Source organism: Spermophilus citellus (assembly GCF_964194105.1).
Source record: "Spermophilus citellus genome assembly, chromosome: 10".
NCBI classification, from domain to species: Eukaryota; Metazoa; Chordata; class Mammalia; order Rodentia; family Sciuridae; genus Spermophilus; species Spermophilus citellus.
This window is the reverse complement of record NC_138197.1, coordinates 69362077-69388944: the sequence shown is the minus strand read 5'-3', so window position 1 is coordinate 69388944 and position 26868 is coordinate 69362077. Positions and strand designations below refer to the sequence as shown.

The window sequence follows — 26868 nt, the reverse complement described above, 5'->3', positions numbered from 1 at the left end:
TGAACCAATGAGCCAATGAAAGAATTAACTTTGAATAAACAAATGAATGATAGAAGGTGAAAGACAGGTATCAGGTAACAAGTGACTAAGTGGCCATGAAATACTGAAAAATGTACTTACAATGTTTAATTTCTTATCTATTAAATAATAATATCTTTAGTAGCAAGGAAGAATTATTTGCTGTATACATCTTTGCATTTACATATTCAGTGGTTCATTCATTCAATAAGTGTTTAGTAAGTACCTACTATGTGCCAGGTACAGTTCTAGGTCCTGGGCATAAAATGATGGTCATATATTTAAAAAAGATCTCTGGCCATGATTATCACTTTCAGTAACTAAAAGTGTTAATTGAGCCTTGATCCTCAGGGAAAATGCAAACATATTCCCATTTGGTTATTTACTGGTTCTAATTTTTAAAAATTTAAAAAGCTGTCTTTGCAGGGTGGGGTTGTGGCTCAGTGTAGAGCGCCTGCCTAGTATATGTGGAGCACTGGGTTCCATTCTCAGCACTGCATATAAATAAATAAAATAAAGGTCCATTGACAACTAAAAAACACTAAAAAATAAAGGAGAAAATGGTCATTTTGGTTCACAGTTTTTAAGCTCCAGTCCATGACTAAGGAGCCCTGTTGCTTCTGGTGGGGTGCTAGATGGCAATGACTAAGTGTGTGGTGATAGAGCAAAAGCACTTACATCATGAGTCAGGTAACAAGAAGTATGGGGTCCCACAATCTCCTCCCAGGGCTCACCTCCAGGGACCTAAAGACCTCCCCACAGAGCCTGCCTCCCAAAGGTTCTATAACTTTCCAATAGTGCCCACTTAGGGACCAAGTCTTTCACGTATGGACCTTTGGGGGACATTTAAGACCCAAACTATAGCAGAAAGTAATTATTTCTAATTGTTTTTTTCCTATTTTTAGTCATTAGTAGTTTGGGATCAGAAGGTTTAACGGTTTTTTTAAAGAAACATGTTGCCAGATGTGGTGGTGCATGCCTGTAATCCCAGCAGCTCGGGAGTCAGAGACAGGAGGATTGCAAGTTTGAGGCTAGTCTCAGAAACTTAGCAAGACCCTGTCTCGGAATTTTAAAAAAGGAGGAGGGGGATGTAACTCCTTAGTGGTAAAGCGCCTCTGTGTTTACCACTGTACAGAAGGAAGGAAGGAAAGAAGGAAGGCAGAAAAAAGAAAGAAAAGCAACAGGTCACGTAAATATAATACTAGATAATGGATAAAAAGCTAGATAACCAAGCAGACAGATGGCAGGAAATTTAATTTGTGTGCATGCGCATGGTACTAGATATCAAACTTAGGGCCTTATACATGCTAGGCAAGTGCTCTACCATTGACCTATTCCTGGCCCTTTCTTTCAAATTTATTTTGAGAAAGAGTCTCACTGAATTGCCTAGGCTGGCTCGAATTTGTGATTCTCCTGTTTCAGCCTCCTCACTAGCTGGGATTATAGGTGTGTAAACTTGCATCCAGTTTAATTTTTTTTAATTTTTACATTCTTTTTTATTTTTTATTTTAATTTGTTAATGCAGAATGCATTACAATTCATATTACACATATAGAGCACAATTTTCATATCTCTGGTTATACACCAATTTAATCTTTTAATTCTTTAAATCAAACTGATGATGTCACCAAGGAAAAGCAGATCAGTTGGAACCTGGGTGTCTGGCAGTTACCAGAGGAGCTGTGGCTGAGCAGAGGGTACCCAAGAGCCAACCTGGGACCTTTAACTGCCAAAACAATCAACATTGTATGTCCAGGACTGTGTACCAGGGACCCAAGACATCTTAGAACTGAAGAGTTATCCAGAATGGAAAAGGACAATTCCCCACAGTTGGTGACTCCCGCATCAGTAAAAGCCATCATCTCAAGGATTGAGGCTGCCCAGCTAACTCGGGCTCAGGAGGTAATCCATGAGATGAGGGAAACACCTTTCTACTGGGCTCTGATGTAGAGCCTGGGGACTAACCCCACGTGTAAACAAAATCCCAGGAATACTCAGCAACCTGGGTTGCAGACAGATTAATTCAAAATACCCACATCCTACACTTAGCCTCTGTTAGGTAGGCTGGGATCAACCACCCCAATGAGGCAGGGATTGGACTGGGAAGGGAGCAGCCCACAGGCAAATGGGCAGAAAGCTCCAGGATAGCCCATAGTGGGGGTCCTATGAATGCAGGAGGGCAGGAGGAGTGGTCCAGAATTCTTGATTTAGGGTTTGTTTGCCAAGGGCAAACTGCCAGAATACTCAAGATTGAGTGTTGGAAATACTTAGGGATAATGACCTAAGGTTCTAAACACCCTTTATATGAGACTGTGGCATATTTTTTTTATTTGAGGCTCTGATCCTGAGGGTTTCTTGGGGCCTCAAGGGTGAGGAGATATGTACAGATGTACAGGCCCCAACAAGTTCTGATATTCTGAAGACATTTTTGATATATATTTTTAGTATTACTGACCTTAATAATCAAAATGATAATAAGAGCTAATGCTCTTACTGTGCCAAATACTAATTTATTTAATTCTTACAAAAACCCTGTGACATAAGTACTATATTGATCTCTATTTTACAAAAAAGCAAAACAAACAAACAAAAAAACCCCGAGCTCCAGGCATCTGAATCCAAAGTCTATACTCCTAAGCACTACAATCTGCTGTCTCCTATATAGGATATTTCTACCCAACTGTCAGACATCTTGGACAATGTCAATTTTGTTATCAACCGCTTCCAGGAAGAATTAGGATATGACTTAAAAGAAAAGGTGAAATCTCATGAGATAGAGCAAAAGGGCAAGAAGAGATTTATATTGCTGGAGAAAATTGCCTCCTTCTCCAAAGATGCCAAAATGAAAGAGAAGCACCTATATGAAATTCTCCGCTGGTTGGGTGACTGGGGTGAGTCTGTGGGCCAGGTAACTACTAGGATGGATTACTTCTTCGTAGCCCCTGGTCCCTGCTGGCTGAGTCTCCTTCTTTTTTACCTATATCAGCATTTGCTGGGAGGGGTGTGTGGGTGGCGGATGCAGGGACAGCATAAAGGACACACTGTAACACCCCTTCCCCATAGAAACATTCCACCACTCATGTAACCTCCATTTCTCAGACAAGCAAACATGTAATTGTCCAAAACATAATAGATCATACATTAGCTGAACATGTGATGAATCCTAAGTCACAGATCCATCATGACACCTCATTTTTTTTTTTTTTGGCAGGATAGAAAATGAATTCAAACCCACACTAGCTATTTTATAGAGAAGAATAAAGTGACCCTTACTGTATATACACTGACGCTAGACATAAGCAACTTATCCAACCATTTGGACACAGGACACATACAGACCTGAAACCAGGCGCTACTCCCTCCCCATCATTCAAATCAGAGTCATCCAATCACAGGACCTGAAGTTTGCTAGATCTTGCAGTGTTGGGAGAAAAATGATATGGAGATGCACCCTAGCTACCTCACACTACTGTTTCCAGGGAACTCTCAAATCAGTGATCCTTCAGCTGCTCTCAAGAACTAACAGAGTTAGTTGTTGACTCCACTTAATTCATTTAATTGTTCAGATGTTGGCCTAGGCAATGGACATAAAGCAATAAAAAGACACCTCCCTGGCCTCAAAGTACAACAATAATATGTAATGTTTATTGTGTATTTGTACATGACAGGCCTCATGTTAACAATTTCACATGCATTACTCATTTAAACCTCACTCAATCCTTATACAGAAGGAAACTGCAGCTTAGGGAACTAAGTGACAAGGCAATATCACACAGCTAGTACAAGGTGAAACCAATGCAACCTCAAAGTTGCTGCAACCCCTAAGTTACAGGGCTGCTTAGAGCTCCCTCAAGGACAGGATGTCCTCAGCCTGCACAACTTACTCCTTGTCCAGGTGACAGTCTGACCTATGAGATCAGGAACATGAAGAGTGAGGAAGAACAGGAATCTCTGGATGAATGGATTGAGGTGATGGAGAAAGTGTTACCTCTCTCTCTCACTGCTACCAAAGGAGGCATCCAGTCTCTCATTTCCCTTTGCTCCACTCTCATTGAAGAACAAAAGAAAAGGGCACAAAGTAGGTTCCTGGAGCACCTGGGAGGGGAGCTGGGTGGGGATGGGCTGGATGACATCTCAGAAGAAAAAGACCCAGGCTGGGTCTACAGATGTAGGTCTCTCTGACCTTCCTCCATAACAAAAGTGCAAAAGACAGTACAGAAGGGGTGGGGGTCGGGAGGGAGTGCTGGATTCAATTTGAACACTGAGCAGTTCTGAGCTGTCCCTCAGGTTAGAGATAGGAGTGAGGTGGAAACAGGTGGTTCAGGTGCTTTCCTTGTTCTGGGGAACAAGTTTTGAAGGCCAGGAAGGCTAGAGTTTGTAGCCAGAGTCTGAAGAACATCCTTTCTTCACTTCAAACCTAGCTGCTGAGCCAGAAAGTTCAGTGAGGCTCAGCTGGAGGCCCCTCTGGAGCCTTCCTGATTGTACCTGCTCCCATGGTGGTGAGTTGACAACATAGATAAACCTTAGAATCTTACTCTTGTTGACACTGTAAGTGACCTAATATTATCTAACTCATGCGTTTTATAGATGAGAACACTGACACCCAGAGAAGGGACCACAAGAAAGCTTATGGCAAAGCTGGGCGCCACACTTAGGTGAGTCTTACTTCAAGAGCATGGGCTTTGAAGTCAGACAGACTTGAGTGTAAATCCCATCTCTGCCAATTTTTGGTTGTATGACTTTGGGAAAATTACTTCAACTGTCTGAGCCTGTTCCCTCATATATAAAATGAGAAGGATACTGCCAACTTGCAGGGTTAGGAGAGACTTCCACGTATGTGAGATAGCTGACATCATGCTTTGAACATGCTTGGGACTTAATAAACAATACCTAACATTAGCATTCCTATTGATTCTTATGGACAGGTTCATTATCCATAAGAAAGGTCCACAGTTGCAGGGAGGGAAAAGACAAGGAAAAATGGATTTTTCCTACAGTCTTTACCATTCTGTCTTGAAATATAATTTTTTATATACCTGTTTCCTTGCTAGAGCATAAACTCTTAAACAGCAAAGCAAAGGCTGTGTCTTTCTTTCTTCCCTTTTTTTTAATTTTTATTTTTTAAAAGGGCTTGACATGTCATAGTAGTATCATGTCAAGTAGCATTCTACCTCTGCGCCAATAAATTGCCCAGGCTGGCCAAGAACTTGGGATCCTCCTAAGTAGCTGGGATTACAGGTGTATACCGCCATGCCCAGATTCTTTCTTTCTTTTTAGGGATTATTAAGTATTTGCTAGGTACCTAGTACTGTACTTGCCACTAAATGTACATACTGTAAATCCTATGAAGATGCTATGATTATTCTCATTTTTCAGATGAGATACCAAGAACTTAGGAAACTTGGCCTGCCCCCGCCAAAAAAAAATTGGGAAAAACAAGATGTAAACTTAAGTTATCTGAGTCCAGAACCAAAGTTCTGAATCACTGGACCATATGGCCTGACGAAACTAGCTAGATGCTAGCCTGACCTTAGTATAATTTCCAGATTTCCTTTAGTCCCTCATTTAAAGTTAGCCATTATTTTTTTTTATGACAGTGATGTTCATTGACTTGGTGCTCCAAGATGATCACTCCACCAGCTATACAGATAGTAGGTCCGAGGGGATACTACTATGACATGTCAAGCCCTTGAAGAGCTGAGCACACACAATCTGTGCTGAGTACATTTCCTGGGGAGAAGACCTACTGCTTTTGTCAGACTATTAAAGGATAACCATTTGCTCAAAATGAAAAAAGACTAGTCATTAAAAAAAAAAAAACAGGAGCATAATTGCATGACCATATGATAAATTTTCTACAGGCCCAGCCCCAGGATAACAGAAAAAGGGAATGAAGCTTCTAGGTGGGCTTAAGGGGTTTGGGTAATTGGCATTAGGGTGCTAAATGTAGATGTTGAGGCTGTGAAGTGATATGATAAGAAAAATTACTTCAAGAAAATATGGAGCATCAGGAGTAGGATGAATTGAACCCAGCTGGATTAACTAACTGTTTTAGTGTCCTCTGGGCTTGGGAGCAGCTGACCTGAGGGTAAGTTCTGGGTAAGCTCAGGCACAGCAAAAGTCTCTCCCAACAGTATCCCTGGCTCACATATAGTCCCGATTCCTTATTTTTACCCAGTCCCAAAGAGGATTAAGTGAGAATCTTGACCAAACAGAGTCTGTAGAATCAGTGTATCCTAAGAACCCACAGGAGTTTGTGTTGCCTTTTTTCTCTCCACCTCTCCCAGTATCCAAATGCACGTTCTGGCAGGGCTGGCAGGAAAAAAGCCAACAAAAATCTTCACTCCACCCTCAGCCACTGAGCCCAGAGCAGATGCTCCAAGACAAGCACACCACCTGCACAAAGGTCTCTGAAGTGAAGTCCATGCTACAGGAGCTCCTGGACTCCACCATGTTCAACAAGGGGGAGGTCAAGGCCATTAGATACATATCCACTGTGGTGGAGAACCTCAATAAAGCCTTGATCATCCAGCACAAAGAGACTAGAAGCCTGGAATCCAAATACAGGTACTTGCAAATAGAGATGACCAAAGAGCTCAGCAGCCAGAGATTGCACTTCCAAAAGTCCATTCAAGTCCTTGAGAGCAAGAGGGATGCTCTACTAAAGCAGGTAGAGGTTCTAGGGGCAAAGTACCATGATCTCCTCCTGATAAAGCATGCCCTAGAGTTCCAGCTGAAGAAGGTTCAGACCGCTAGAGGTTCAGCTAGAGACCCAGCTGAGGTTTATATTTACTCCCCAGGCACCCTTGAAAAAGAAACACTTTCAAAAAAAGGAATAGTCATAGAGGAAACCCAACAGGAGCCCAAGGAGGAGGAGCTATTGTTTTCACCACTTTCTCCACGTCCCATGGCCACAGCCTGGGACAGAAGGGTTATGCATTCTACATGCCAGCTACGCTCCACCACAAACACACATTTGAGGATCGCAGATGAGTTTAGCAAAGACACCGACAGTCTTGAGCCTGAGTTGCCACCCTCAGTGGATTACAAGTTTCCTACAAAATGGGAAAGACTGGTAGCAGAAAACTCAGGTCATGAAGACAAAGACCAGGAGGACCACTTCCCAGAGAAGGAAAGAGTCCAAACTAAGTTTCAGATTAGGAATCATCACCTGTCCCCAGGGAGCTCCAGGAAGGTGCCCTTGGAGAGCCAAGTGGAGCACTGGGAAAAGGAAATGAGCAGGGAGAAGCAGAGGCAGCAGTGGCTGCAGGAGGAAGAGATTTGGCAACAGCGGCAGAGGCAGTGGGCCCTGCAGGAGCAAGAGCATCAGGAAAAGCTGCGGTTGTGGGAGATGGAAGCAGCTGCCAGGCAACAGCAGCAACTTGCCCCACAGGAAGAGAATCAAAAGAGCCTAAGGAAGGAGGAGCCAGGGGAGGATGTGGAGACACCCATCTTCACAACCATCAATTGGTGGAAGAACTTAGAGAAGGCAGAGACATTGCCAGTACCTCCCCCAAGCCGGGTCCAATCTGCTTGCCAAGGCAGGAGGCCACGCTTGCTCAGGTCCCCTCATGCCCAGCATCCCAAATCCTTAAACCAGAGGACTGTGAGTTCAGTAGAGTTTACCCAGATACCACAAGTCCCCAGGATTCCCACCAAGCCCCCAAATTCTACTTCCCTTCCTATCACCGGGACATTCATCCGAAGGGTAACACGGCCATCTTTCCAGAGATCCCCAGTCATCCTTAAAGAGAAGGTATATCACATGAAAACAGAGGCCCAAAGGAAGAATCTGCAGCTCCTGGGTGGGGATTCAATGCTGCCACGCTACCTGCGCAGCAAGGCCTTGGAGCTTACCACCACTACCATGGAGCTGAGCACACACATGTTGCAGTGCCTGTGCCATAAGTACATCCTCTACAGACGCTTCCAAAACCTCCGGTAGGTGCCCCCACAGCCACCTGGCACCTGCCCACACCCACTGCAATATGTAGGAAGAGCCAAAGCCCAGTGGGAGAGGAGGAGTATGGGGGATGGGGAGAATCACCCAGACCTGGACACGGTCTCCTGAGGAAGGGCACTAGCGAAGGTTGTCTATCCTTAGGCCTTTGAGCAACTGTAGAAAGTGTAGGAGGTAAGGCACTTACATGTTGCTCTCCTCATAGTGGCCTTTCCCTGCAAGCCCACTTCCCCATTTCTTCCTCATTTCCTTTCCTATCTGTGAACCACTCAATATGCTTTCCTCTTTTCTGTGGCCTTCTCTTCCTGTTTCCAGCCCAGTCCTAAGGTTTCTTACCTGATATCACCTCTCACTTCTCTGCCCCTCTTTCCCCAGCTCTCTACTTATGATCCCAGGAATGATAGAAAACAGAGTCATCTCTGGTCAACCAAATTGGAGGGAGGAGGAGAAGACCTCTCCACCCACTAGATCACTTCTCTCTTCCCAGACAGGAAGTGATCAACCACATACAAGACGTGCAAGAAAAAAGGGCCACCTACAAGGCCCAGAGCCTCTATGTTTTCCTTGAAAACATCAACCGACAGCAGAGACAAAGGCTGCAGGTTTGGACAGACAAGCAGAAGGACCTGGAGGTGAAGCGCCGAGAGTGCCTAAGCAGCATGGTGACCATGTTTCCCAAGGTGGGCCTCCTGCCCTGCTACCTGCTTGGGAATGGGGCAGGGCCAGGGCCAGAAAATGAGCCCATGGGATTGTGGGATGTGACTGGGGACTAAGGGGCAGTGGAACTGCTGAGAAATGAGAGAGCAGATTACAACTCTGACTTAGGAAGAGGGGAAGACTGGAAGTGGTTTGATTGTGAGGGAGGGCAGCTTTCCAGTTTATATAAATGGGGAGAGCAAGCAAAAAGGACACCCTTCAAAAAGCTGTGGAAGAAAAGATCTTCCAGAGGGGTTGGATAGCTGGGTCTTGCAGTCCTAACTTTGTGCTGGGATTTCCCTCCCTGTGGTTCTCACTGCCCTGCTTCCATCACAACTGTCTTCAGCCTCTCACTAGGGACTTCCTTTGCTATCCTTCTCTTTTGCTTTCTAGATTCCAGGTCTCCTCTTTTTTGGTTCACTTCCTTGTTTTAGAGAACTCCTTTTGGTCACTTCTGAAAAAGGGTGCATAGGAGGGTAAATCATTGAAACCCTGCTTAATTGCATTCTAGGTTTTGATGTTGTTGTTGAGAGTCCAGTCATTCTAAGTTCTGTTCCTTTGGGGTTTGGCCTGTTTTTACTGAGGCCTGACAGTCTATCTACTTCTCTCTCTCTCTCTCTCTCTCTCCATTGTTCCACAATTTTATTATTATCATATTTTACTTTAGATCTTTGGAGGTGGCCACCCTTCATATTTGCTACTTTGTATCTTTTGACATATGATTTCTGATTTCTTGCCTCCCACCCCAATCCTGATAAACACTTTTATTTGACTTTTTTTTTTTTTTTAGATTTCACATACAAATATGAGATCATGTAGTATTTGTCTTTCTGTGTCTGGCTTATTTCACTTAGCATAAGGTCCTCCAGGATCATGTATGCTGTAGCAAATTGGTAGGATTTCTTCTTTTTTTTAAAGACTAAATAATATCCTCTCTGACACTACCCTTACCCACACAAGTGCGTGTGCACACTCACCCACCCTTACACCAGTTTCTTTGTCCATTCATCCACTGATGAATACCTAGGTTGTTTCCAAGTCTTGATTATTGTGAATAGTGCTGCATAGTGGACATTAAGGGTGCAGGTGTTCAATACTCCTCCAAGTATTCCATGAAATAGAAAAGGAAGGAACTCTTCCAAACTCATGCTATGAGGCTAATATTACCCTGATACCAAAACCAGACAAACACACATCAAGGAAAGAAAACTTCAGACTAATATCCCTGATAAATATAGATGCAAAAATTCTCAATAAAATTCTGGCAAATCGCATACAAAAACATATTAAGAAGATAGTGCACCATAATCCAGTGGGGTTCATCCCAGGGATGCAGGGTTGGTTCAACATATGGAAGTCAATAAACATAACTCATCATATTAATAGACTTAAAAACAAGAATCATATGATCATCTCAATAGATGCAGAAAAGGCATTTGGCAAAATACAGCACACTCTCATGTTCAAAACACTAGATAAAAACTAATGATATACTTCAACATTGTAAAAGCTCTATATGCTAAACCCAAGGCCAGCATCATTCTAAATGGAGGAAATTTAAAAGCATTCCCTCTAAAAACTGGAACAAGACAAAAATGTCCTCTTTCATCACTTCTATTCAACATCATCCTTGAAACTCCAGCCAGAGCAATTAGACAAAAGAAAGAAATTAAAGGGATACAAATAGTAAAGAAGAACTCAAACTATCACTATTTACCAATAACATGATTCTATATCTAGGAGATCCAAAAAAATTCCACCAGAAAACTTCTAGAACTAATAAATGAATTCAGCAAAGTAGCAGGATATAAAATCAACAGCCATAAATCAAATGGATTCCTATATATCAGTGATGAATCCACTGAAACAGAAATTAGGAAAACTATTCTATTCACAGTAGCCTCAACAAAACAAAACAAAACAAAACAAAACAAAAAACTTGGGAATCAATCTAACAAACGAGGTGAAAGACCTCTACAATGAAATCTACAGAACACTAAAGAAAGAAACTGAAGAAAACCTCAGAATATGGAAAGATCTCTCAGGCTCCTGGATAGGCAGAATTAATATTGTCAAAATGGCCTTACTTCCAAAAGCATTATACAGATTCAATGCAATTCCTATTAAAATTCCAATGACATTCTTCATAGAAACAGAAAAAACAATCATAAAATTTATTTGGAAAAATAAGAGACCCAGAATAGTGAAAGCAGTCTTTAGCAAAAAAAGGGAAGCAGGAGGCATCACAATACCAGACCTTAAACATACAATCGAGCTATAGTAACAAAAACGGCATGGTATTAGCACCAAAGTAGATTTGTAGACCAATGGTACAGAATAGAGGACATAAAGACAAACCCACATAAATAAGATTATATCATGCTAGACAAAAGTGCCAAACATTCACTGGAGAAAAGATAGACTATTCGACAAATGGTACTGGCAAAATTGGAAATCCATATGTAGCAGAATGAAATTAAACCTCTATCTTTTACACTGCACAAAACTCAAAGTGGAGGGGCTGGGGATGTGGCTCAAGCGGTAGCGCGCTCGCCTGGCATGCGTGCGGCCCGGGTTCAATCCTCAGCACCACATACAAAGATGTTGTGTCCGCCGAGAACTAAAAAATAAATATTAAAAAAAATTCTCTCTCTCTCTCTCTCTCTCTCTCTCTCTCTCTCTCTCTCTCTCTCCTCTCTCTTCTCTCTTTAAAAAAAAAAAAAAAAACAAACTCAAAGTGGATCAAAGACTTAGGCACTAGAGCAGAGATCCTGCACCTAATAGAAGAAAAAGTAGGTCCAAATCTTCACCCTGTCGGCCTAGTATCTGACTTCCTTAACAAGACTCCTAAAGTGCAAGAAGTAAAATCAAGAATCAATAAACGGGATGGATTCATAATTAAAAAGCTTCTTCTCAGCAAAGGAAACAACCAATAAAGTGAGGAGAGAGCCTACAGATTGGGAGAAAATCTTTACCACATGCACCTCTGATAAAGCTTTAATCCCTAGGATATATAAAGAACTCAAAAACCTTAACACCAAAAAACCAAATAACCCAATCAATAAATGGGCTAAGGAATTGAAAGACACTGCACAGAAGAAGAAAGACAATTGATCAACAAACACATGAAAAAGTGTGCAACATCCCTAGCAATTAGAGAAATGCAAATCAAAACTACACTAAGATTTCATCTAACTCCTGTCAGAATGGCAATCATCAAAAATATAGGCAACAATAAATGTTGGTGAGGATGTGGGGGAAAAGGCACACTCATACATTGCTGGTGGGACTGCAAATTGGTGCAACCACTATGGAAAGCAGTATGGAGAGTCCTCAGAAAACTTGGAATGGAACCACCATTTGACCCAGCTATCCACTCCTTGGTTTATACCCAAAGGACTTAAAATCAGCATACTATAATAATGCAGCTTTGTCAATGTTTATAGCAGCTCAATTCACAACAGCTAAATTATGGAACCAACCTAGGTGTCCTTCAGTAGATGAATGGATAAAGGAAATGTGGTATATATATTCAATGGAATATTACTCAGCTTTAAAGAAGAATAAAATTATGACATTTGCCAATAAACAGATTGAGTTGGAGAATATCATGCTAAGCGAAATAAGCCAATCCCCAAAACCAAAGGCCAAAAGTTTTCTCTAATATGCGGATGCTAATTCACAATAAGGCGGGGGGGGGGCACTAGAGAAGAATAGTGTTAGATAGAGGGAAGTGAAGGGAGGGCAGGGGAGGGGATGTGGGGATAGGAAAGATAGTAGAATGAAACAATTCTATAACATGTACACTCAGAAAAATGAGAAAGTATATCCCATCCATGTATGATATATCAAAGTACATAAATGAATTCTACTGTCATGTATAACTAATCAAAACAAAAAAGATTTTTTTAAAAAGTGCATGTGTTGGGGTTGGGGATATGGCTCAAGTAGTAGTGCACTCGCCTAGCATTCGTGAGGCACTGGGTTCAATCCTCAGCACCACATAAAAATTTAAAAAATAAAAATAAAGATATTGTGTCCACCTAGATCTAAAAAATAAATATATATTTTTTAAAAAGTGCATGTGTTTATGAAGTGACTTCATTTTCTTCATGTACAAACCCAGAAGAGAAATGGCACATTCATATGGTAGTTTTATTTTTAACTTCTTTAGGAACCTTCATCATATTTTCCATAATGGTAATACCAATCTAAATTCCCACTAATAGTGTACAAAGATTCCTTTTTCTCTACACTCTTGCCAACACTTGTTATATTTTGTGTTTTTGATAATAGCCACTTTAAGGTATGAATAGTGATATCTTATTGTGGTTTTGATTTGTATTTCCCTGATAATTGATGATGTTAAACCATTTTAATGTCTTGGATAAAGTCTATTCAAGGTCATTTGCTCATTTTTAAATTGGGTTATATATTTTCTATCTATTAAGTTGTAAAACTATTTTCTTTTTTGGCACTGGGGATAAAAACCAGGGGTGCTTTACCATGGAGCTACATCCCCAGCCTCTGCCCTTTAAATTTTATTTTATTTATTTATTTTTTTTTAAAGAGAGAGTGAGAGAGGGGGGAGAGAGAGAGAGAGAGAATTTTTAATATTTATTTATTTTTTTTTAGTTCTCGGCGGACACAACATCTTTGTTGGTATGTGGTGCTGAGGATCGAACCCGGGTCGCACACATGCCAGGCGAGCGCGCTACCGCTTGAGCCACATCCCCAGCCCTAAATTTTATTTTGAGACAGTATTTTACTAAATTGCTAAGGTTGACCTTGAACTTGCAATCCTTCTACCTTAGACTTCCCAGTTGCTGGGATTACAGGAATGTGCCACTGCATCTAACGTAAAACTATTTTTATTCTAAAAAGACTTTTCCTGCTTTTTTCACTGTGTTGACATTTGTACCAATAATGCAAAAGTAGAAACGAGGCCAGTGTGGTAGAACATGCCTTTAATCCAAGTGATTCAGGAGGCTAAGACAAGAGGATTTCAAGTTTGAGGCCAGCCTCAGCAACTTTGAGATATTCTGTATCAAAATCAAATATAAGGGCTAGGGTTGTGGCTCAGTGGTAGGTAGAGCACTTGCCTAGAACATGTGAGGCACTAGGTTCAATTCTCAGCACCACATAAAAATAAATAAAATCAAAGTCCATTGACAACTAAATATTTAAAAAATAAAATAATAAAATAAAAAGGACTGCAGGGGTCGGGGGGAACTCAGTGAAAAAGCATCCCTGGATTCAATCCCCGGTAATAAAAAACAACAACAACAAAAGAAGTAGAGACAAAACTGCGGGCATATTAGCATGAGTCAAGGCAGTAACAACAAACTGTACTAGTGGTTGCTACATTCTTCTCCACTGCACGTTCATTTAAAATTAAAAAAAAAAAGTCCATTTCACCTAGGAATGTAGGATGATTTATTTGGGAATTTTAGATGAAGCAATAAAAAATATTAATCTCAACCCCTAAGTACACACATTTTTAATGTTTTTATGTGACAACATGGAAAATATTCATAAAGCACTTATGTGTATAAATGTACAAGAGCTGTCTTGAGGAAAAGCAACTGTATGGATTGCAAACAGAACCACCTGCTTTTTCCCTGGAGTACAATTTTTACTTGAAAGAAGGACTGACAAAAAAATTCTGGCATTTGGTAGATATTTTCCCAGTAGCGAGTGAGACAAGTATATTTTTTAAAGTAAAAAAACAAACAACTGACAATATTCTTTGTTATCAGTGATAGAATTTCAGCTTTCAAGAGAAAATTTAGGATTTTGGGAAACTATATTCACTACTATGAGCTTGACATGCTGCCAATATTTAAAGTCTTCCCTGACGAAATTGGTGATGATACTAACAAATGTGATTTTTTTGTTACTGTATAATGAAATGTGTCACTATTGGGAAGAATTGCATATTTCAGTGACCCAATATTCTATTCACCAAATGCATGAGGATTCATTCTAGTTCCAAGATAGACCAATATATTTTAGCCTAATAGAGTATGAAATGTTCACAAATACAGTTCAGATTATATACTGCAACTAACCTTTGAGAACCCTCCATTTGTATCTGGGAGTGCTGTGGCACATCTGTAATCTGGGTATCAGGAGGCTGAAGTGGGAGGAGTGCAAGTTCAAGGCCTGCCTGGACAGCTAAGTGAGAATCTGTGTCAAAATAAAAAACAAAAAGGGATAGGGATGTAGCTCAGTGATATGGTGCCCTGGGTTCAATCCTAGTACCAAAAAAGAGAAAGAAAGAAAGGGTGGTCATTTGTGGAGTTCTGGTGTAGCACTGAAGAAAAGTGTCCACAATTATCTGAAGACTATGCCAATACTCCCGCCTTGTCCAGTTATATAGCTGGTGAGGCTGCCTTTCCTTCATATACTTCAACCAAAACAATGTAATACAACAGATTAAGAGCAGAAGCCAGAACTGAGATTCCTGCTGTCTTCCAGTTGACTAGGTATCAAATAGATTTTTTAAAACATAAAATAATACCACTCTTCTGACTAAAAAAAAAATTATTTTTGTTTGCAAAATAGTTATTTTTCATAAGTATATTTTATTTTTATTAACAGAAAGTAGAATTATTATTGTGATTCTTTAATAAGTTAATAAGTGTTTTAAATTTTTTTCTCTTTCAACATCTAACACAGTGAACATTGATAACTCTGTACATCCCTTAATAAGTTTTAAGAAAATGTTTGAGAACTGGTCCATTCATCAACTCCCTTTTATTCTCCCTATTTTCTTTTTAAAACTCCTGTGATTCAGATACGGAAACTTCTGGAAAAAGTATCTCTGTTATTTCTTCATTCTCTTTATTTTGCCTTTTATTAGAGAATATTAGATGAAGCAGTAAAAATTGTTAATCTCAACCATGAATACTCATTGCCTTTGGGGGACAGTATCGTTATTGAGTTTTTCATTTCTACTATTCCTTTTTTTGTGTGTGTGCACAGTTCTGGGGATTGAACCTAGGACCTTACATATAGTAGGAAGCACTTTACTGTTGAGCTATCTCTCCAATCCTTTTTAAAAATTTCATTTTGAGATAGATACCCAGACTGGCCTCCTGCCTCAGCCTCCCAAGTGGCTGGGATTACAGATGTAATCCCTCACCCGACTCTACTATCCTATTTTTAATTTCCAAGAACTCTTTCTTGTTCTCAATTATTTAAATCATATATATATATATATATATATATATATATATATATATATATATATCTTATTCTTGGATACAATATTTTCTTTTGCCACTTTGAGAATGTTAAAACTAATTTTGGTAAGTTTTAATATACTGGGATAGTCTCAATGCCCTTCAAATTTCTTTGTTTCAATTGGTTTGGTCTCTATCAAGTTTCTCATTTTAGAGTGTTCTGGGTATATGGTGGTCTCTGGCTCTCTGCTCATATTTAAGGAAGAGACACAAGAGACTCAATGAACATTTTTTGAGTGTGTGTGTGTGTGTGTGTGTGTGTGTGTGGTAGTAGGAGGAACTTGTCATCTGTGGGTTCTGGTTCTAAGAAGGATAATCTGAGTTATTACTAATCTCATGATGGATAACACATTACCCCCAAATTCAGCGGCTTAAAATAACAATAATCACTTATTATGTATCACAATTTCCATGGTTCAGGGATTTGGGAGCAGTTTGGCTATTTGATTCTGGTTTACGGTCCCTCATGAATCTGCAGTCTCATGCCAGCTAGAGCTGCAGTCTGCTGAAGATCTGCTTCAAGATCACATACCTGGTAGTTGGTATTGACTGTCAGCAGATCTTAGTCCCTCTCCATAGGACCCTTCCACAGTGGTCCTGAAGTGTGATCAAGCATGTGTCTGACTTTTCCCAGAGCTAGTAGTGCAAGAGGCCAAGGTGTTATGAGAAGCCACTTCAGAAAACACTCTAAGTCTGAATTCAAATCAAAGAGACCTTTATTTACCTGGCCAGAGGACTGTCACCCATCCCTAGAGATTGAAGCTCTGTGGGAGAACAGCAATTTCCTGGCCTGTGTCTTGAGAATTTAAGGACAAAAACCACAACTCTAGGGCTTTTCGCAGCATTATGCAAGCAAGCAAGTTACAGAAACTAAAAAAAAAGCAGTTAGTTTAACTGCATCTCAGATTCAAACAAGTGTTAGACAACCGTATCCTGAGTTTCAGCTGAGCAGGGGCAATAATCTATTTTAAAAATTATGTTGGGGGCTGGGGATGTGGCTCAAGCGGTAGCGCTCGCCTGGCATGCGTGAGGCCCGGGTTCGATCCTCAGCACCACATACAAAAACAAAAGATGTTATGTCCGCGGAGAACTGGAAAATAAGTATTAAAAAAAAAAAATTCTCTCTCTCTCTCTCACTCTCCCTCTTTCTTTAAAAAAAAAAAATTATGTTGGGCTGGGGTTGTGGCTCATCAATAGAGCGCTCGCCTCGCACATGCGAGACCCTGGGTTCGATCCTCAGCACCACATAAAAATAAATAAATAAAAATAAATAAATAAAGATATTGTACCCATCTACAACTGAAAAAAAATTAAAAGAAAAATAAATATTTTTAAAAAACACGTTATATAGACCTATAAATGTACTCAAACCCAAGATGTAGCTCACCACGATCACCACCATATCCTGAGTTGGGTACATTCTGTGGGGTACAAAGTACAGAAAAACAATTTTTAAGAAGAAGACAGCTTTTGTTTCTGTTTCTCAGAAATGGGCCATGCAGTTCCCTCTTCACAGGAGCAGTAACAGAGAAACTAAGATGGAGTCTAGAACAGCTAAGATGGAGTCCCTATGGCCACACTTTTTGTTTGTATAGCCACAGTGACTCCATTTCTGCTATCCCAATATTAGTAACTTATTTGATGCTTGCAGTTATCTCATTTATTCATCATTTTACTACTGATATCTATAAGCCTTATGTCTACATGGTCAAGCTAATACAATTGTTCACAACTATGCTGATTTAACCTTGTCTTTATCTATATTAACCTATCAGCCTATATTGATCTATAACTATACTGGCATACCTTTCACTGTTCCATATCTTTTTTCCTGTGGCTTAAATCCTATGTCGTACAGTTACACGATTTTATTACTATTACTTAGGCTTACTCCTGATGAATTTATGTTTTCCTGTTGCTTATCTATGTTTGTAAAATCAGGCAAGGCAGGCAGCGACCACCAGCGACCTTTAAAAAGGCCGCCGAAGGAGGCTTTATTTGAGATATCACTACCAGGCAGAACTCGGTCAGGATCAGATGGACAGTGGACAGGAGAAGGGTATGAGGAGAAAGCACGTGGGAGCTTGACCTGATTGGGATTTTTATGGGGCTCACAGCAGGAAGGGAAGGGCTTGGGACAGGAAAGGGGATTTTTAGGGTCCCTTGTCGCTGGAGTTGGTCAGGGGAGCTGGCTGAACTTCAGGATTGGCCAGGGGGTTCTGCTGATTGACAGGCGTTAAGTCAGGAGATCCTTCTGATTGACAGGCGTTCCTGCCAGCGCCTGATTGATGTTCCTTTCCCACACAGGCTGCTTTGTCCTAAGTCACCGCCATCGACCTGACAATGTTGCCTTACTTTATTCCTATAATCTATAACCTATGTCTATGAATTAATTATATTGATCACTTCACACCACAACAAAGGTATAGCTACAAGCTAGGCATCAAAGTCACACACCATCACTTCTGTCATCCTCTCTAGATTCCAGACTAGTTCTACTCAGTTTGGAAGGAAACTACACAAAGGTGAAATATTCAGGGCCAGGAGCCTTGGGGGCTATTTTGGAGGCAAGCTACCACATGGTGCTAGGCTATTTCACTGGGGAGCTGCCAATGTTTTTATCCGGAGGCCCTTTCTTTTAGAACTGCTGATTTTTCCATTTAAAAAGCTCCTAGTCGGTCTCTAAATAAAATACAAAATAAGTCTAGGGATGTGACTCAGTGGTTGAGTGCCCCTGAGTTCAATCCCTGGTACTCTGCCCCACCCCCCCAAAAAGGTCCTAGTTATTTTTTGTTTGTTCGTTTTTAAAGAGAGAGAGAGAATTTTTAATATTTATTTTCTAGTTCTCGGCGGACACAACATCTTTGTTGGTATGTGGTGCTGAGGATCGAACCCGGGCCGCACGCATGCCAGGCAAGCGCGCTACCGCTTGAGCCACATCCCCAGCCCCAACACTTGGTTTTAGCAGTCTTTTAAATTTTTAAATTTTAGTCATTCTAGAGGGTATATAGTGGTATCTTATGATGATTTTAATGCATATTTTCCTAAGGATTAATAAGGTGAGCATCTCTTCATGTGCTTATTTGTCATTTGTTTATCATCTTTGGTGAAGTATATTATTGAGTTATATAAATTCTTTATTATTCTAGGTTCAAATCCTGTATCAGATGCGTTTTTTTTTTTTTTTTGTGAATGTTATCTTTGTGGCATGCCTTTGCATTTACTTAACAATGTCTTTTGAAGACAAAAGACTTTAATTTTATGAAGTCTAATTTATAATTTTTGCTTTCTATATTATTTTTATTATTATCTTATAGTACTGGGAATTGAACTTAGGGGGGATTTACCACTGAACTACATTCCCAGCCCTTTTTGTTTTTGAGACATGATCTCACTAAATTGCCCAGGTTGGCTTCAAACTTGCAGTCTTCCTGCCTCAGCCTCCCAAGTTGCTGGAATTGCAGGCATTTACCCCAGCAGTCAGCTTGTGTCCTATTTAAAAAAAAAAAAAAAAAAAAAAAAAAAATTTTTTTTTTCTTAATCCAAGGTCACAAAATTTTTCTCATGTTTTCTTTTAGTAGTTTTATAATTTTATTCTTACATTCTGGCCTATAATTCATTCCAAGTTAATATTTCATATGATATGAAGTAAGGGTTGAAGTTGATTTTGGCTTTTTTTTTCTTTTTATTCCTCTCTCTTTCTGGATAATGTGGATTGTACACAAGGTAACTCTATCACTAAGCTACAGCCCTAGCTCTTTTTATTTTTTATTTTAGTACAGCATCCTACTAAGATGTTGCCCAGGCTAGTCTCAAATTTGTGATCTTTCTGCCTTAGCCTCCTGAGTAGTTGGGATTACATATGTATGCCACTGCAACTGGCTTGGTTTTCTTGTTTTGTTTATATATGGATATACAATTGTGCTAGTATAATTTTTTATTGTAGATGGACACAATACCTTTATTTTATTTATTTATTTATTTAGGTACTAAGGATTGAACTCAGGGGCACTTGACCACTGAACCTTATCCCCAGTCCTACTTTGTATTTTATTTAGAGACAGGGTCTCACAGAGTTGCTTAGTGCCTCGCTGATGCTTGGGCTGGCTTTGAACTCACGATCCTCCTGTCTCAGCCTCCCAAGCTGCTGGGATTGCAGGCGTGTGCCACTGCAGCCAGCTTATTTATTTATTTATTTGAGTGAGAGAGAGAGAGAGAGAGAGAGAGAGAGAGAGTTTTTTAATATTTATTTTTTAGTTTTCGGTGGACACAACATCTTTATTTTATTTTTATGTGGTGCTGAGGATTGAACCCAGCGCCCCGCGCATGCTAGGCGAGCGCGTTACCATTTGAGCCACATCCCCATCCCAAGCTTATTTATTTTGATGTGGTGCTGAGGATTGAACCTAGTGCCTCACTCATGTTAGGCAAGTGCTCTACCACTGAGCTACAATCCCTGCCCTTGTTGTCATACATTTTGCTCCATATATGTTATATATTCCCTAAAACATTGTTAAAACTTTTTCTTTAAATAATTGATAATCTTCTATATTTACCAACACATTTGCTATTTCCAGTGCTCTTTATCCAAATTTATGTCTGGCATGATTTTCCTTCTATCTTAAAGCTTTCCTTTAATATTTCTTATTGTGCTCATCTTCTGGCAATTAATTTTCTCAGCTCTGGTATATCTAAAAAGATATTTAGCTTTCAGTTTTAAAAGATATTTCTCTTCATATAGAATTCTAGGTGCCCAGATATTTAGGAGACCAAAGGGAGGGGCTGTGAGTTCAAAGGCCAGCTTGGGCAACTTAGTGAGACCCTGTGGGGGGAAAAAATTCTTGGTGGACAGTTTTTTCTTTCAGTCTTGAAAAATGTAAAAACACATTTTACCCAAATATGAACTCTGAGGACTGTCTCCCTGTTCTTGCCCAGAGGTTCTTCCTCCAGCTTTGGTGTTCCCTCCCATGCCTGTGCTAATGTCTGATGGGGCCCCTATTCAGAGCTCCAAAGTTTTCCTACTGTATTACTTCCTCCTCATTGTTACTCTGCTTTGCAAATTCTAGTCACCTTGCCTTCCCTGAACTCCAGACAAACACCATCTCCTCTACTCAGAGGTTACTGGAATGGGCTGGGGGTTACTGTTCTGTGTTGTAGCCTGACCACTCTCTCATTTGATTCATCTCTCTCAGGGATCACTGACCTGCACTGCCTATCATCTGAATGTCTGTCTTGTTTCATATATTTTGTTTAGCCTACTAGTTGCTTACAGCAGGTAATCTGTTATTCCACTATCACCAGTTGATGCCCTGTAAGAGAAACTAAAATTTTTCCACTTCGGCTGGTGGTGGGGTCTGCTTAAGCAGCCAACCTCTGCAGCTAAGAAAAGTGTTGCAGCTCTTAATGACAGGCTATGCCCTGCAGTGTTGCAGCAGACCCCAGAAGCTCACTGACAATTTCTTCTTTCTAGGTTTTTGTCTTGAAAATTTGAGAAATGAAATCCACTGATGAGGATGAATATGTGAAAGGGTAGGATTTATTCCAGTGTAAAGAGAAACAGAATTCTTCCAGGGGCAAGAGGGGACCCAAGAGGGGTTGCTGCCTGAGTGTGTTAGTCTGAGGATTTATATAGTACTTGGACTAATGCTATTGATCCAAATACATGTTAATCAGGGTTTAGAAAAGTACTACAGCTATTAGTTAACTCTGAGTCTAAACTTTCATTTAGATCTACCTCACTTCTGTTTTTTCACTGGCTTGTCAAGAAGAAGGAGGTTGAGGTCCTGAGATGATAGATGCCAGTGTTCTGAGCTGTAGTGCAGTGTGCAGTAGGTTTCTGCAGTAATCCAAGCCATGCCACCAGGGGGCCAAGGTTGGCATACCCTGGGTTGCCTCAGTGCTGGCTAGCCTCACCTCAGGCCCTGGCTGGCCTGGTGGGCTCTAATGCAGCTGAGGCCGGTGCTCACCATCCTGTTTCTACTTGTTGGTGGGATTAGTAGGCCAGCTGTGTGGCTGGGGAGCTGGGGAATCGTGTCATTAGGATCAATTTTTAATGTTAAGTTCCAAAGATTCCTATATTTATCCAGTGTATAACTTTTGGTATGTACTTGAATTCTTAGACTCTTTGTAAACAAATTCATTGCCACTCAAGATACCATGGTCCATGGGTTAGGAAATACTGGTATAGGCCACCAGAATTGAAAAATCTCACTCTCTGTTCCTAGGGTCTACCCTTAGCTTTTCCATATCCTTGCTGAGAAATCACATTTTTCCCTCTGGGCACTGACACTAGGAAAAATTGTGTTCTTTCAAACCCACCTATTATACCTTGTAGAATTCAGTAAGGTTCCCATCCAAAATGTGCAGACCTGGTTCTAGCATTCATGTATTAAGTGTGCCTAAAATAAATCCAGTTTTGCCTTTGTATGCCACCCAGGGATTCACGGCTTAAAAACCAAAAACAATTAAAAAGTAACCCTCTAGACTAGGAATATAGCTCAGTGGTAGAGCACTTGCCTACCATGAAGAGGCCCTGGGCCCAATCCCTAGTACCAAAAAAATAAAAAAATTTTAAAAGTAACCTAATTTTTAATGGGGTAACTTGCATTACTAAAGAGGGTTCAATTTTTACTCCATAGTAATGCTTATTTTATCTTATCTTCTCTCCCATTCCCACATATCCAGAAAACCTTTTTAAACTCCAAAATACTCTGACACCAGAACTTCTCCTGTTCTAGAAAAGTGATTATAAATTTATGAGCCACATGAGGGACAGTGAATCCATGTATCTACCAATAATCCTCTATATACTGCAGAGCATAATGGTGCAAGCCTGTAATCCCAGGGACTTGGGAGGCTGAGGCAGGAGGATCACAAGTTTGAGGCCCTAAGCAACTTAGTGAGACCCTGTCTCTAAATAAAAAAATCAAAAAGGTTGGGGATGTAACTCAGTGGTAAATTGCCCCTGAATTAAATCCCTAGTACCCTAATAATAATTCTCTACATACCAAATTATAAAAAATAAATATACTTATCATATGGATGGTAATCCTTGAAACTTCTGACATTTAGAATGGATCCAAAGGGATGGAGATATGGCTCAGTGGCAGAATGCATGAATGCATCCCTGGGTTTGATCCCTAGCACCACACACATGAAAAAAAAATCCAAATCCAAAATAGTACAGGAATTTTTTTTTTTATATACCAGGGATTGAACTCAGGGGCATGCAATCACCAAGTCACATCCCCAGCCCTGTTTCATATTTTATTCAGAGACAGGGTCTCACTGAGTTGCTTAGCACCTCACTGTTGCTGAAGCTGGCTTTGAACTAGAGATCCTCCTGTCCAAGCCTCCCAAGCTGCTGGGATTATAGGCATACACCACCAGGAACTTTTTAAAAAATCAAAACTCATAAGGCCAAAAAGATAATAGCTTAAATTTTGGGATAATGGAATCAAAGACCCCTATTTCCTCTTTGGATTCTTTATTATACACACTAACACAACACATAACCATGTTTCTATTAACAGTGTGAATATATGACAGTGATTCTATGACATCAAGGCATCACAGTGTCATAGCACAAGGCATAACACATTTGTGGTGATGCTGGTTTACACAAACCTACTGCACTGTCAGTCATGTAAAACAAAGAGCACAGGGGCTGGGATTGTGGCTCAGTGGCAGAGCACTTGCCTAGCATATGTGAGGCACTGGGTTCAATTCTCAACACCACATGAAATAAATAAATAAATAAGGTATTGTGTCCATCTACTACTAAAAATATTTTTAAAAAGAAAAAAGAGCACAGCCAGGCACAGTGGCACACATCCATAATCCCAGCTATTCAGGAGTCTGAGGCAGGAGGTTCATAAATTCAAGTCCATCCTAGGCAACTTAGTGAGACCCATTCTCAAAATCAACATTGTTTTAAAGGTTGGGGTAAGCCAGGCATGGTGGTACATACCTGTAATCACAGCAATTTGGGAGGCTGAGGGCAGGAGGATTGCAAATTCAAGCCCAGTCTCAGCAACTTAATGAGACCCTACCTCAAAATAAAATTTAATAAGGCCTGGAATTATAGAAGCTTAGTGTTAGAGGGCCTCTGGGTTCAATCCCCATACCAAAAAAAAAAAAAAAAAAAAAAAAGAGCCAACAACAACAAAATACTGGGAATGTATAACATTGAAAAAGTGCCTTGACTAGAAAGTGTGAAACCCTGAGTTTGATCCTCAGTAATGAAAAAAAAAACTTAATAATGATGATAAATGGCTATATTACTGGTTTATATATTCACTATACAATACTTTTTTTCATTCGTTTAGAGTGCACTCCTCTTTCTTATAAAAATTAACTATAGTGGGGCCAGGTGTGGTGGTGCATGCCTGTAATCCCGGCAGCTCCGGAGGCTGATACAGGAGGATCATGACTTCAAAGCCAGCCTCAGGGCAACAGTAAGGCACTAAGCAATTCAGTGAGACCCTGTCTCTAAATAAAATACAAAATAGGGCTGGGGGTGGCTCAGTGGTCAAGTGTCCCTGAGTTCAATCCCTGGTAACAACAACAAAAAAATTAACTATAAAACAGTATGCCATATTATGTCAACAGCAGCCACATACATCTCATTTTTCCTGTCTTTATTGCATCAAGAGACCACATTGATTGACATATACCATGTTGGCTTGTATAAGTATGCTCTATGATGTTTGTACAATGATGAAATTGTCTAATGACACATCACTTAGAATGTGTCCCTATAATTTTTTTATTGCTATTTTGCCCCTTTTCCAGATTTCCTATAACAAAGGAGAAAACAGGAACCAACCCAGAAAATAAGAACTCATATCCTTTGGGAATATCAACAATTTTGTCCCTATTATACAAAATATATATCCAGCCTTAATATGGCAGAAACAGCTCTATGCAGTAGCTATGAGTAGTATACCATTCCTTGCTAGACTCATTTGCCAGTTCTCTATAAGTGTCCATGGGATGAATCACCTCAGTTTCAGATCTGAGGCTTAGGAAGGGTTGGAAAAGGAGGGCTGGTTTCAGTTTCCTCTGCTTTTTTCTCCAACTACTAGGAGCAAAGAAGCAGCAAATGCTGACATGCAACATAGGGGGATAGCCAGCAGTTTGGAAATATTGTAGAATCTTCCATCAGTGACTCAAACTGCTGTTTTCTGCCCTGGTGTTGGGTAATAGATGTTTCCTCTGAATCCGGAGCAGAAGACCTGAGTGTGGGAGAGACAGTATATTAAGGGATTCAGTGAACATGCTGGCATTGGACAGTGGAAAGAGCCTTGGCCCCGGAGGTTTCTCCCAACTCAGTACACGTCATCTTGTATCAGTCCTGATAATCTGTAACTGACTCAACTTGCTAAATTGGTTAAAGAAGGAACAAGCATCATGAAAGCTCACACAGCTCCTTGCCCAGCACCAAGGCTAGGTTTGTGTGCACGCAGGGGTAAGTTTGTGTGCACACCTGGCCCCTTGCCATTAACCTTGCAAGTGCTCTTGCACTTGCAGCTGCCCTCTGCTTTGCCCGGTGTTGATTCTTCACAACAAAGGAGAAAGCAGGAACTAACATAGCAAATAAGAATTGAAAGAATTCCTAGGAAAGGTGTGATACCTGGGGTCCCAGTGGTTTTCTAATTGGGCCATACCCTCTCTACTCAGCCCTGAGCCCAATAAGGGTACCAACAGTCAAGCAATGCCTCCTCTTGTTCTACAGAGGAATAACTTCCTGTCTCCCTGATGCCTCTTTGCTGGTTCCTCTAGCTTAAGATGGAGTGGAATATTTGTCTGAACATTCCTGTGGTCACCTCCCCAAAGTCAAGGAAATGCAAGTCATCCCCAGTTTCACTCCGGCGTATTCACTCCAGCAGCCCTGCCTGTCAACAGCCTCTTCCATCTAAGCGCCAGGAGTATGCTCCTTTGCGGATGGCCAGGTAAGTGCCGGGAAGCTGATGGGATAGCCATCTATATGGGTGGGGAAGTAAGAAGTAGAGGTGACTACCCTGGGGAGGTAGGCAGCAAAGCAAAGGCACAGACAGACAAAGATTGTCCCATGGGCTGCAAAGAGCCTGTCTTCTCCATTGCCCTGTCCAGCTCTGGTGCACTGACCTACAGGAAAGGTTGAGGGGGCTTCAGGGGCTAGCCTGATTGTGTTCCAACCTACGCAACTGAAAGACTCCGGGGACGCACAGCTGAGCATTAATCCAGCATCTACCATTGGTCTATCCATTTATACAAGCCTGATCCTTCCCCACCTTGTGACCCCCCGGCTCAAACAGAAACACTCTGGGCAGCGAAGAGAACCCACGTTCACACCCATTCCAGCATGGCCTGGTTCAGGGCTTCTGCTGCATAGTGTGTACCTGGAAGCACAGAGTACCCTGAGAGCCCCTTCCAGCAGCTTCTTAGCTAAAGGAGATCCAGTAAAGTGAGACATAGAGCCAATAAAAGGGGAGAAGAAGGGTGATAAGGAGGACAGTAACAAATTCTATTTCAGAAGGGAAGAAAATAAGGTCCAGTGTGTTGGGTCTTGTGATCCTGAAGAGCTTATGGCTCCTCAGTTTGTCTGTCTCTGTGTCTCTCTTTCTGTCAGTCTCCTTCTCCCACCCCCGCCTCTGATTCTTTTGACATTCTCTGTACCCTCCCACCCCTAGTCAACAGGGGAACCAGATAGAGGCCATCTGGAAGACTAATGTGGCCTCCTCCAGGCAGCCAATAGAAAAAAAGACCCTGTCAGTCTGTCCTGGGACCAGCTAGGCAGATACCCAGATATCCCCTGGCTTTTGGTACAGCATATACCTTCCTCCCACCACAGAAGCTTGATGTCCCCCAAGACCTGGTAAGGTGCAAAGCTGAGTACTTAACCTGGAGACCTGCCCACCAAGGACACACTGTCCCTGTCCAACAGCCCAGGCAATCTCTTTCTAA

General features: G+C 40.9%; 2 protein-coding genes across 8 annotated transcripts in view; one reads left to right on the top strand and one right to left on the bottom strand.

Moving 5' to 3' along the window:
* PRPF40B (pre-mRNA processing factor 40 homolog B) overlaps nt 1-26868 on the bottom strand; it is a 74713-nt gene that overhangs the window by 29576 nt on the left and 18269 nt on the right. The window lies entirely within an intron of this gene.
* On the top strand, nt 1825-26216 carry FAM186B (family with sequence similarity 186 member B; the record flags this gene model as incomplete). Its single annotated transcript, XM_081312005.1, has 6 exons — nt 1825-1920; nt 2684-2909; nt 3914-4096; nt 6306-7959; nt 8466-8658; nt 25705-26216. 6 exons carry the CDS (start codon nt 1825-1827, stop codon nt 25876-25878), a joined length of 2526 nt encoding a protein of 841 aa, XP_081168131.1. The 3' UTR covers nt 25879-26216.